The 13807-nt window shown below is 37.8% G+C and overlaps 1 protein-coding gene across 1 annotated transcript in view; it reads left to right on the forward strand.

The window, feature by feature from the left end:
* Positions 1-13807, forward strand: part of SPON1 (spondin 1) — a 180645-nt gene that overhangs the window by 58398 nt on the left and 108440 nt on the right. Inside the window, exon 6 of the mRNA XM_014269910.3 lies at positions 1583-1731. Coding sequence (XP_014125385.2) covers positions 1583-1731 — 149 coding nt within the window. The remainder of the gene's footprint in view (positions 1-1582; positions 1732-13807) is intronic.

Consider the following 13807-nt stretch of genomic DNA (forward strand, 5'->3'; position numbering starts at 1 on the left):
CTCTCTCCAACCCACAGTGTTTGTGCTCTTGGACTGAGATTTGGATTATTTGTCCTTGGTGCCCAGAGCTCACCATCTCTGAATATGAAGCCTCAGAATTACACATTAAAGCAGCACAGAATGGGAAAAATATAAAAAGCTAAACCCTGAGGCATTAGATGTGTTTCAGGGTGCCTGGTGGGACAGGCAGACCCAGGAGGAGAGGATGGAGTTCCACCACTGGGGCTGAGGGACAGCATCTCCCTGGGCTTTGGCAGGTGCCACTGTGGATTTCAGGAACAATTGCTAGATCTTAGATCAAGAAACCAGCTCCTGACATTGCAGGCTCTTCAGCTGTGAGGGAGAGAAGGTTTAGTTTTGGTTTTTTCTGCTCATATTACTGATTCATTTTAGTGGATTCTGAAAACATCAGGACTGCTGCATTCAGAGCTCTGTAAGTGTATTTCGGTCCAAGTTCAGGACTAGGGAAGCTATGAAGGCTGTGTTTGCTGCTCTGCCAGGCCATCTCCCTCATCTATCTATTCTGCTTCCTACGTTTTTCTATCTTCTTTCCCCTGCTGTTGGTGTTCATTTTTTATTTCTAATCTATTTTCTACTCTCCCATGATTAGGTTCCTGCATCTGACTTTATACAATTCTCTGCACTGTCCTTTTCAATTTCATTGTTCCACCTCTCACATCTTAAATTTGCATTCCTTTTCTTTACTTCATTATTCATTTTTCATTCATTTATTCCGTTTGCAGCTGTTTTTACTGCTGCTCTCTACCTTTTGCATTGTGAAGAGAAACGATAAATATTGTCTCACTCCATCATTCTGACTCCCTCATCTCCTGCAGTCCTTGCCTTGTTACCAGACTGTCTGCTTATGTTAGCAGTTCATTTTCTCACCCTTTTCCTTTAAGCCCATATATCTGCAGAAGGTTATTGACACTTAAGTGAATTCATTTTGCATTTCCAGGGCTGTGGGACTTCTGTGACTCCTTATTTCTGCTCAATGCTCATTTAAATTCCATCATACTTCCCTAACATCTGTTTCTTGATACTTTTTTATTATTATTATTATTATTATTATTTTTTTGTTCAACAAGGCAAGAAACAAGAATGGGAATCCTTTTGCTTAGCTCTACAGCTCTTACATTATGAGAAATCTAAGCAAGAAAACTCAGTGAGTATAGAAGTGAATACAGAAAAATTTATTTCTTCACTGACTTTAGTAAGGAAAACTTGCTTTTAAAACTGATGGTGACCACTGAAGTCTTCCCTTGCAGGTTTCCTTCTCAAAAATATTTGACAGAGAAACTTAAAGGTTGCTTGAAATTAAATGTTACTTAAACTTTCTGAAGTGAGATATTTGGTGACAAAAAACTATTCTAAGCCTGTTTGTTTTGAGGGGCTGCTTCAAGCTCAATTTCTGTCAGTCACTGCCTTGTTCCCACTGCTCTGAAGATTTGTGTTGGTGCGGTGAGAAGTGGCCGCATGCAAAAGTGGGGACTCCCAGGCTTTATTACAAGTCAGGAATTACTGTTTGAGGCTGCCTCGAGGGTGGTTTGATTTATTTTGTTTTGGTTTTCCCTCCGAAAAGGACGCACCAACCACTGGTCTGCCATCATTGGCAGCTCCCACTCCAAGAACTACATCCTGTGGGAGTACGGGGGATACGCCAGCGAAGGGGTCAAGCAAGTGGCAGAGCTGGGCTCCCCAGTGAAGATGGAAGAAGAAATTCGACAGCAGGTAGGTGCATTTTTGGTGCTTAATTTCGATAAAAGGGTCCTCCCTTGGCCTGTTAACAGTTTGTCATTGGGAATGTAATTTTGCTGAGTAATTCTCAGTTCAGTGCAGGAGTTCTGTGTGGCTCTCTTGATTCATTCTTACCCTGGCAAGGGTTTTTGTCTAGAAAAGGACAAGTAAGTTGGAGCATTCTAAACCTAGAAAATCTGTGTGCCATGTAGAGCAGAAATCAGAGGTGGCAAAGTGAAAATCACCTTTTCAGGCTTGATTGTGAAGGCACTGTTTTAAAAGAAAACTTTGAAGACCGCAAGCAATACCCCTGCCTTAAAATAGTGAATGATTATTTATCATTTAGATTCACTTTGTAGAGTGCTGCATTTTGCTTCTTGATGGATGGCCTCATTTTGTGTTATACAAATATGTAAACTGCTGTGTTTCCCTGCCCATCATTATTTATGTGGCACAAGCATTCTTTCCTTAATAATCCCTTTTACAAAGAAAATAATCTCCCCTTAATGTTGAAAACATGCATGAAACCTCTGTACTTTTCTTCACTTTTTCTACATTTCTGTGGATCTTTCCTATATTTGACACTTCTGAGGATGAAGTCAGCAAAAATAAAAGCAGAGTTCAGGATGATATTGTGGATTAATCATTCTCCCTTTTGGTTAAAAACACAGTATTTTGAGACCTCCAGGATAGGTTGTATACAGGGTTACACTGAGAGATATAAAAAAATTTCAATTATATTTATATAAACAGCATAAAACAATCTCAAAGACTGTTTTGAAAAAACTCGTATAGCAAAAGGCTTTGTGTGCTAAATTTAATTTGCTTTCTTTTGATTCTTAAGTGTATATAATCATGGTACAAGAACATCTGGTGTATTTGACAAGAAACTCCCAAAGCCAAGAAAAATAAAATAAAACCAGCTTAAAACTTAATATATAAAAGGGATAGAAAAGGAATAAGAAGGGGAAAAAACAATCTCAACGTGAGATGAAATGTGATCATGGATACATTGCCTCTTTAAAGCATAATAAACCTTGGTATACCTGGAAATAGAAATAGGCCTTGCTTCTATGCAGAAAAGTGGCTGGATTTTATCCCAGAAATATAATATAAACCCAGAGGGATTAAAATTGTAGCAGAATGTTATATATACCACATGGAACTTATCATTTTTGCTGCTTACTTGGGAAATCAATACTTTCTTGTAGTAGGCCCACGTGGAATGAAGAAAATCAGCAATTTTGTATTGAGGAAGATAATTTCTGTTGCAGCCTTGGTGAATACTTTATAAGCAGGGGTTTGGCACATCTGATGTGGGGCTGTACAAAGACTGGGTCTTTTCCTGGAGCAGCAAGAGCCAGAGGAGAGTGTAGGGTGAGGAGCAAGCAGAGGTCAGGCTGAGGATTGGGAGAATGGCAGAGAATTTGAAGGGAATATGGGGGAAAAAAAATGGAAATCATGTCTCTGTTTTGTGGCTTCTTTGTCATTGTGTGCCACATATGTGCAATGAGGGGATGTGCTTGTACACTGGATTTAAATCAGAGGAGATTGTGACTCTTAGAGTGCATCAAATAGAGAAATGGCTGCAGCTTCAGGGGCTGCTGAGGTTGAACATGGAATTAGTGAGCATCACAGTTGATTCCAACTTTGGGGTGTCTGATTGGGCCAGCCCTGGTTCTCCCGGGTCAGTTTATCCAAGCAATCAGCTGGATCTTACCTAGAGCAGTGCAGCATGTCATCAAGTGCCATAACATTTTTGTTGAGTTTATTTGAGATTTTTTTTTTTCTTTTTAACATGTGCTTAAGCTGCACTAAAATTTTTGACAGGTTTTGAGGTAAAATTCTGCAACCACAAGAGCAGAGCAATGCCAGGAGCTAATCTGCTGGCATTGAAGTCAGGCTGGTATTTTTCTCTTTTTAATTGCACTTGCAATATCCCCACCTGCCTTGAAATTTGTTAATGTTGTTTCCTTCCCCACATGTTCCAATCTACCTCAGGATCTCTTTGCTCCTTTTCCATTTCTTATTTCACCTTTCTTTCCACTCTCTGCTGTCCTGCCAGCCTTGTGTCGATGGGAGGATGCAATTCATTAAATTAATCATTCTCCAAGCAGCTTTGTTGTTCTTGAAAACACAGCAAAGGGAATTTTTGTTTAATTCTGGTGCCTGGACTCAGAGCTCACTCACTGCAGGCTGTGCACTTCTTCCAGGGCCACACTTGGATTTGGGAATTTGCTGTGTGTCAGCTGAGTTTTGTAGGCAGTTTCTTAGGTGAAAAATTTTGTGGGAATCAGAAAAGCAGAGACTTCCACAAACACGAAAAGATTTGATCTGCAGCCTCAGAAGATGCTTAAATTAATGTTTAACACAACACACAGACATGAAGCAGAAAAATCATAAATGTTTTTTATAATTATAAGTAAGAATATGCCTTAAGTAAGAAAGAAACTGTTTTAGGTAAGATAGTAAAGAGTTTATAAAGAATGTATGGGTGTGGTTGTATAAAATAATCTAAAAGTTTAGAAATTATAATAAAAAAATTCTATAAAGGCACGAGACAGAAACCCACTAGGTAAAAGTAGCCACAGTACAGCAGAAGTAAGTAAAGGTAATAATAGAAAAGCAAAATAAACCCTGTGACAACTGTCTATTAGTTTAAAAAGTTAGATATTGTAACAAAGAAACTTGTGACTACTCTTAAACTATGACCAACAGCTGATGCCTTTAAAAATCTCACAACTTCTAAAAGTAATGTTATCTAAACAAGAAATCATTCTTAACCCAGAAATAGTCCCATCCCTTCATTTCTAACAATAATATTTATGTAACCAGCATCTGTCACTGACGTTACTCGAGATTTGATTAAAGGAAGAAAATCTAATTATTTTTGGGTTGTATTACCAAAAATTTACAAGGTATAAACAAACAAACAAACAATAAAAAAGGTCTTTCTTTCAAGGAGCTTTGTTAAGAGGTGTCTTAATAATGATGTGTCATTAAATGGAAAATCCTCAAGCATGAACATTTTGCATTCTGTATTTACTAGCTTCAGAGAGGAAAATCTAATGACCCCATTCTTCTGTGGAAGAGTACAGCACTGCCTTACAAAACAGGCCATAAAATGACCTGTTTTGTAAAACTGTTAAAAACTATAACTATAAAACGATTCAGCTGAAATACTGCAATTACTTTTTAAAAAATCAATCAGTCAAGATGAATGCAATGACAAATTTACTTTCATTTTTACTCTTCTTTCTTTTTTTTAATTAAAAATTTCCAAATCAGGACTGTTTTGTGAAGATAAATGTTTATATGAATTCATAGCAATTACATATTTGTAATTGCTATGAATTGGCTCATAGGAAATGGATGCAGAATTTGAAAGGGAAATTCTGCATTCAAAATGGGATTGCTCTGTTTAAACACATGAACAAACAAATAAGATGGTTAAACCATGAATCAGAAAGAGTAAAGTCTAATTCTAAATCTCATGTACTAGGCTGATGAAAAAAGACTAAAATAGAAACATTGTTTAAAACATCACACCTTAAGTGAAATAATTTGGTTTTGCCTAATTACTTCTGAATTAATATCCATTTTGCCACCAATTCTTTTATAAACCAAGGTAAGTAATATTCTGCAGCTTACATCTTTCTCCAGAAAATGCAGTGCACACTCTCTGCTCCCTGTGGAGCCACAGGTGACATTCTTGCAGGTTTGGCTTAATGCCCTCTGAAATGTCAGTCAGTGGGATGACTTTTTAGATTGTCTTCAGCATCCTCAGATGAAAGCTGAGTGTGCCTCCAGACCTTTCAGAACAACAAGTTCAGTTTTCCAGGAAGATGCTTGTAAAGTTTTTAGACACAGGATAATTTAAATTGTGTCTGTGAATTGGAGGTGGAAGGAACCTGAAACAGCAAAAAATTTCTATAGAAAAAAAATAAATATGTAATTGCTATGAATCCATACATTTATCTTTACAAAATAGTCCTGATTTGGAGTTTTTAAATAAATAAAAGAAAGAACAGTAAAAATTAAAGTAAATTCCTCATTGGATTCACCCTGACTGATTGATTTTTTAAAAAGTAATTTCAGTATTTCAGCTGAATAGTTATCATTTTATGACCTGTTTTGTAAGGCAGCGCTGTATTCTTCCACAGAAGAATGGGGTCATTAGATTTTCCTGCCTGAAGCTGGTAAATCACCTGAATTACAAAGAGGAACCTGCAGGATATTGATCACTTTTTTATTATAGCACTGGGCAAATTATTGTGTTTACTGAAACAAGCTCAAAAGTTTGCTTTTTGAATTAGTGTGCTTAGGGAGGGTAAAACCTGCCAGCCTGGGAGGTTCAACTCAGGTGATTTGTGCTTGACAGAAGAGCTGAAAATTCCCCCAGAACCCTTCACCTCAGAGACCAGGAAACACCTAAAAATCCCTGGGAATTATGTTGGGAATTGCACTGGGAAAACTGATATTTTTGTTGGAATAGTTCAGTCTGTGTTCTGTTGAGAGGAACTAAAAAATTAGTGACAACATGGGTGGCTTGGCCTTCCTTGGAGGAGGGCACTGAGAGAAGTGAAGGGAATTGGATTATTTTGCCATGACCTGGAGTTGGTATTCCTGCTGCTGTAGAAGGAATTGGCACCTGGGATGTTGAGATTATTTTGCCATGACCTGAAGTTGGTATTCCTGCTGCTGAGGAAGGAATTGGTACCTGGGATGTTTAGATTATTTTGCCATGACCTGAAGTTGGTATTCCTGCTGCTGTGGAAGGAATTGGCCACCTGGGATGTTGAGATTATTTTGCCATGACCTGGAGTTGGTATTCCTGCTGCTGTGGAAGGAATTGGCACCTGGGATGTTTAGATTATTTTGCCATGACCTATGGTTTGACGTTTTTGGCAGGGATTTACTTAATTCTAGCACTTGTAGAGACTTATACAGAAGTATACTTTTTGCTTTATGTTATTAATCAAAAACGGACCTTCAATCTGTCTAGATTCAGGGTTTCTAATTAGAATAGGCAGATTTTCTTTTATTTTTGCTTGTGTGTTATTTGAAAAGTGCTTAAAGATTGGTGGATCAGGTTTTGTACTCGAACTGTTTAGAAAATTAAAAACATACAGAGCTTTGTTCAGCTTCATCTGTGGTGTGATCTCTATGAAGTTGGTATTCCTGCTGCTGTGGAAGGAATTGGTACCTGGGATGTTTAGATTATTTTGCCATGACCTGGAGTTGGTATTCCTGCTGCTGAGGAAGGAATTGGCACCTGGGATGTTGAGATTATTTTGCCATGACCTGAAGTTGGTATTCCTGCTGCTGTGGAAGGAATTGGCACCTGGGATGTTGAGATTATTTTGCCATGACCTGGAGTTGGTATTCCTGCTGCTGTGGAAGGAATTGGCACCTGGGATATTGAGATTATTTTGCCATGACCTGGAGTTGGTATTCCTGCTGCTGTGGAAGGAATTGGCCACCTGGGACGTTTCACCTTGGCCTGCCCAAACCTTCAGTGCATGGCACCAACATCCCCACAGAGCCCCTTTCTCCTCAGCCCTCTGGGAGGGCCTTTTTGTTCCCATCCAGGTTTCAGAGGCCTCTCCCTGTGGAAAAGGCAGGGAAATGGTTGTGGCCATAAAGGCTGCTGTGAAAAGCGCAGCTGCTGCTCCTCCAGAAGCCCTTCAGGTTTCTGTGCAAAGCCCACAGAAATTCAGTGCTTTTGGATTTAGTGTAGCAGGGAAGTAGCAGGACTCTGTCCCAGCATGCTTTCCACTTTAGTTACAGCCTGACAGCATGGTTTTAATGGGGTATTTATTCTAATTCTGGACAGATCAAGCTGCTCGGTCGTAAATTGGCTTCTAGGCTTCTGTTTGCTCAGTCAGACTCCTCTGCACTCTGTGCATACACCTCTGCTGTGAATTATGGTCTTTTTTAATGCCTTTTGAAAAGGCTAGATCCTAGATTTATCATGCTTTCCTTTTGGAAGATGTGCCTTATATAATGATTCAAAATCTCTGGCATTTTGGTAATTAGAAATTTTGAAACCCTTGTGTACCATGCTAAATTTCATAAAGTATTTCTGCCAGAAAGAAATAGTTGTCTACTTATGTCATAAAGAGAAGCTTTATGTGCCAATAAATAACTCATACAACATGGCTCAGAACACCTCTTCCAGGGGGGCTTCCATCTTATTATAAACTTCTGTTGGAAACTGTAATTAGAATGATTCAGTTGGTGTTGTTTTCTTTAAAAAAAACAAAAAACAAAACAAACAAACAAAAAAAAAAACCAAAAAAAACCCAAAAAAATGTTCATCCCAGCTCCATTCTTTTTTAGTATCTCATGATCATAAAGATGCACTTCCCTAATAAGAAATGAACTGATGCTGCCTTCTGTGCCACAAAACACCTTTTGCTAGTCTAAAAACTTGAAGATAATGAGTCTTTCACAAAATTAGGTTCTGACAAACCGTTTTGAAGTGGTGTATTATTTTCTGGGCCAAAACACGAAAGATTCAAGCAGCTCAGCCAACAAAAACCGAATAGAAAAATTGGAGTCCTCTGAATAAACTCTCAGTGATTAGGGCACAGTCCTTGTGCCACAGTTGCTCCATGTGTGGTTCCTCTGTCTGTAGGGTTGTGAGAGCTGGCAGGTGGTGAACATATTTTCTATAAAATATTTTGTACAAAAATGTCTTTTTTATTATTCTGGTCCTCTCCCTCGTTTGGAACACCAGGCAGAATGTAATTTTGAACTTTTATTTGGCCTTTGGTCAAAACTTTAGCAAAATAGTGGTTATTTAATAATAATAGTTAATAATGTTAATAATGCCTTTTTCCTTCATTTCTAATAATTTTTTCTTCATTTTTAATTTTCTAATTTTTCTTCATTTTCTAGTTAATGATGCCTTTTTTTCTTCTTCCTGCCTTCCCTCATCCCTTGTCAGCTTAAGGCTTTCTTTCTGATAATAAACAGGGAGAGATAATATTTGGAAAACTAAACCTTTTTTTCTTTTCTTTTGCTTTAATTTTCTGTGCTTTTAACCACCATTGCTATTTGATTAATCAACAAGGCATCATAAGTTTTGATTTTTAAAACTCCACCTTGTGAGCTCTCATCTTTCTGTGCTTTTAATAACCATTGCTATTTGATTAATCAATAAGGCACCTTGATTTTTAAAACTTCACCTTGTGAGCTCTCATCTTGCTTAATGAATTCCAGAGGTTTCACACCTCTAAATTTTATGGGAGTTTTTGCCCTCTGAATAATTACCCAGTAATTGATATTGAATGATTTGCATAACCAAACAATGAGTTGTGGTGTTACGTTAGATCAACATTTAATTTCTCCTTCATTTTTACCTCAATTTGCCTTGCTGCTTATTTTCTTCTAATCATCACAGACCCTCAATTTCTGATATAACAGGGAGAAGCACACTTTCTCAGTAAAATCCACAGATCAGGTTCTCTTTGAATAAAAGGTCTTCAAATATTTTTTTTTTTGCAGAAAAATAAGAATAAAAAAGTAGGCTTTACTCAAAGACCCGTCTTCTCAGTGAAGTTTGATACTAAATTGTGTGGAAATGGAGCCCATCAAAATTCCTGCCTTTTTTCCAGTCTCTGTAGTAGCTGACAGGTTCACCAAAGCTTGTGAAGATTTTCTCTGGCTCTTTGATATCTGTCTGGATTGCAGCAAAGCAATGCTAAGTGAGGAAACACTTGATCCTGATAGATCCATCCCTTTGGGTGGCATGCAATAATTTCAGTTCTCCAGCACACAGATATAAGAATGTCACCTGTTTGGGACAATATGATTGTCCCAAACATCACTTGCTAATTTTAGTATTTTAAAATATCTTGCCTTTTCATTTCTTGCAGTTAGATCTCATGACGCTGTTCTGCTGCCACAAAATTATTACCTGCGGCAGATTCATCCAGTGGAAAGATGTGATGAAATGATTTTCAAATTATTTTCCTTCAGTCTATCACTGCAGTATTTTTAAAACATGAGAATTGCAGATGGTTCTTCGTGTGCTGCTGATAGTGAGGGATGGCAGAAGTTCAGCACTCCAAAGGCAGACTTTGTTTAGGGAAATTAGTTGTGTTAACTGCAACTATTCTGGTTTGGGTTTAGGGAAATTAGTTGTGTTAACTGCAGCTATCCTGGTTTGGAATAGCTGCCCTAAATCCTGACATTTGAGTGACTCTGAGGCACTCAGGAGCTCTCTTGCAGCAGCACCAGCAGAATGTTAAGTAACACAAACTGGAGAAGAGGCAGCACCAATAAAATTGAGTTGTTTGCCAAGGATGCAGAGCAGATGGTTGGGCTCCTCCTCCTGTGAAGGGAGACCCTGCCCAGACTCCTGTGGGCTTCAGCAAAGTCTGCTTTTAAAGGGTCAGAGTACCACTAAAAATCAAATTAGGGGCAAGTCGATTTCCCTCTGAGTGCTTTGCTCTGCAGAGGCTGGAGCTGTAATTAAAATGCAGTGGCTGAGGAGCTGGTGGCTTTCAGTGCCTCTGAAGGAGATGCTGCAAAGGCTGAACAAGGGTCTGAACCCTCATTAGCAGCGTTTGTCAGGAACCACAGGATCTTCCTTGTTTTCTCTCTTGTTGCATGGTAAATATTGTTCAAAGGAACAGCATGCAATAACAGCTGAGGCTGAAGAGTCCTACAGCTCATTTGCCTTGCAAATGCTTAATTATTCAGACAGATTTTCAACATAAACAAAAACTAAGGAAATAACCTGCAATGCAAAGACTGTCACCCTGGTATTAACTTTTTTTGGGGGGTTGTTTGCTTAGGAACCTTAGTTCAGGACTGTCACTCTTTATCAAATGCTTATTTCCACTTAAAATTCAGCAGAACACTTAGAAAAATACTATGTACAAACATGATCCACATGAACATTTCTTAGCCTGTGTCCTTTTCTAAGACAGCTCTTCACAGAGTACTAGACCCCAGAGACGGATTTTAAATTTATTTAATGTTCAGAGAGCAGAAATGTTCAGGTATTATGTTACATCTGTATTAATATGTAATGGATCAACTGGTTCAAGACACAGAATAGGGAGGATATTCATTAGTATTTAAGTGAAGTTTTAACTGTGTTTTCCTAGATTGCTTTTCTAGCCTGAATCCAAAAGGACTCTAATGTGTTGTAGTTTCTGTCAGTCAAAACCAGAAGCAGGAATATTCATTTTCAGTAAGGGGGAGAGGTTAATGTTGTTGAGTAGTCTTTAGCTCAGGAAAGAATGACCTGCTTGCAGACTGTGTGTTTCCTTCAAGTTCACCAGTCAAATATGGATGGAAAATAACACATGCATGAATTTAGGGACTGGAATATCTGTAAAACTCGAATCAGCTTCAAGGCTTAACACAGGGCTGGGATGAAAATTTCTGATTTTGTAATTAACTGCTGGTCACAAACTCCCTAGATTCCTTTTAAGATGATGGTTCTGGATTCTCCCTCAGCTCTCTCCTTGAAACTCATCTCAGCTTAATTATATTCTTGCTTCAGCCAGTGAATTCTTCACGTAAATGCCCTCACTTAAATAATAAACATTATTTATTTTAAACATAAATAAAAATAAATGCACCCCTGGCATGGGGTGTAGCCTGCTACTCCAGGAACATTCTGTGGAAAAAAGGCCATGCAGAAGTTACTGGAAAGGAGGCAAGAGCAGAGAGGGTGCTGTGCAATCTTGTGTTCCTTGCACTGACACACACATCACTGCTTGATGCCAATATTTTAGCAAATGATTTGAAACACTGGGCTCAAAAGCAGGTATATTCATAACTAGAAATATTCCACAGAAAATTTGCTTTCAAATAAAAATGTGGAAATTTAAGGGCGATATTACGCTGTAGCACAACAAGGAAGTTGATTCTCTGCCTGGATAAGCACCTGAAAAGTTTATTTTCTTTCTGGGTGAGAAGAGGCCACCACTTTATCTGGACTTGTCCCAGGGGTGTTTAAACACCTTAGACCTTGCCAATACAGGAATTCATCAAGCTTAGACAAATCAGGGTATACCTCTTAACATGGTTTCTTCTGTAAAATACTCCTTAATCTTAGGAAAGGATAAAAAAATTAGCTAAGAGACTGCATGAATTATTCTATATACAGAAATGGAATGCATCCTAAAGTTGCTGTCCGTGCTATATCCCCCTGTAAGTTGGCAATAGTAATTTAGATGCTGAGGATGCAATGACTCTCTCTTTTTATAACCAAATCTTTGAATATATTCAATGCTTTTAGTGCATTCAACACTTAAAAATATCTTTTTTAAGAATAAGTATCAACAGAGAGCACAGACTTTTTTTTAAATTCCATTTTTGAATTCTGTTGAAATACGGAAAGAAGAATGAGTTCATGAAGCATTTTTAAATGATAGACTTAATCAACACTTGGGCTCCACGATTAATGATGTTATTTTAATTCACAAGCCAGATCAATTATTGGCATTATTTGCAGGTTTGGGGGTTGTTTATTGAATATCTGACAGATGCACCTGTAAAGCAAGCAAGAGTTCAGAAAGAGTGAGTGCATTTCTGCCTTAGGATGGTTTAAATTGGTAGATTTGAGATGGGATTTCAGTGCTCTTGTTTGGATATATATTCCTACATTAGTTGATAGTGGAGGGAAGGGAGAAGAGAAAGGATGTTTTCTTGAAGATTTAATTTTCAGTATGCTTTAATCAGAACTGCCAATTTTCTGTGAGGGTGGGAGGAATGAAGACAGGGAGAATGGGCAGCCATGGGTTTGCAGAAGGTGGAAGGCAAAACCTTTTACTCCTAATCCAATTTGACTCATACCCACAGACTCTGCAGTGCAATGTTGCTTGTTCCTTACATCTGTGCTTCAGAACATGAAAACACAAAATTTTCATGTTCTTCCAAAACATATAATTCAGTTTAAATACTCAGCTGTATCATTGCTGTTACTGCACACTCACAGCTTTGGTTTCTCACAGCACTTTTCAGAACATGTGAATTTTTTTGCTGTTGTTCCTCCAGAGCTGTGTGTAGTGCTTTCTGCTGAAAACTTCACCATGTGATTGGTGCTTTTAAAACAAAAACCAAAGGAAGAAATAGGTCTTTGTCATCATCAGCTAAAAGCAATATACACAAAGTGGAATGTGTGTGCACACAAATGTGTATGATTTACAAAGACCTACATGGCCATTTAATAGACATAGTTTAATGTTTAGGCATGAGAAAACTTTTTATAATTTTCTTATCCATGTAAACTACATCAAAAGTCTATAGCTAGACATAAAAAATGTAACCAGATCCACAAAATCTGCTTGAGCATCACTAGCTTTTCCACTTTTATTAATCTTTTGTCATTGATCAATATACAGCCATGAATATTTTGCTTTCTCAAATCCAAGATGCACACATCTCCCCAGCCTTTAGATTAAGAAAGGCATCCAGGAATTTAAAAAAAAATTTGCCATTGAGGTTTATTGCTATATCTCCATTTCTCTTTGGCTTATAAAAATCCACAATGCTGCAAAGAAATAAAAGCTCTTGGTTATTTAAGCTGTATGACAAGACTTTGTGCTGAAATACCCAGGAAACAGCTTGTGTTGATGGAATAGTGAAAAGTGATTTTTTTTTAATGTATAGGAATTTGAATCCCCCACACGGACCTTCTTAGAACTGTAGTAGGGAGGCTTTTTCATTTCACAAATGGAAATGCAATTTTTTTACATCCCATATAAATTCACTTTAATAATCACTCCCTGAAATTAAGGTTTGCTATGTTATTAGTCAAATAAAAATGTTTCAATTGAGTTATATAGGAAAAGAACTATACCCATGGTTGACAACTATTCATAAGATTAAAAAACCTGTCAGTAAATTATCTGTCAGCTGCCACTTTGGATATTTCCTGTTTCTTTTTCTCTCTCCATAAAATGTTGGGCAGAATTAGTGCACATCACATCCATGTCAATGATATTGCTGATAATTCATTCAGGAGCCTCACAGGTGATTTATTCAGATCATTGTGGCTCCTGTAGACAAAATCCCAAGAGATCACTGCATTTCACCTGAGGCT

This window comes from Zonotrichia albicollis, chromosome 6 (genome assembly GCF_047830755.1).
Source record: "Zonotrichia albicollis isolate bZonAlb1 chromosome 6, bZonAlb1.hap1, whole genome shotgun sequence".
Lineage (NCBI taxonomy): Eukaryota > Metazoa > Chordata > Aves > Passeriformes > Passerellidae > Zonotrichia > Zonotrichia albicollis.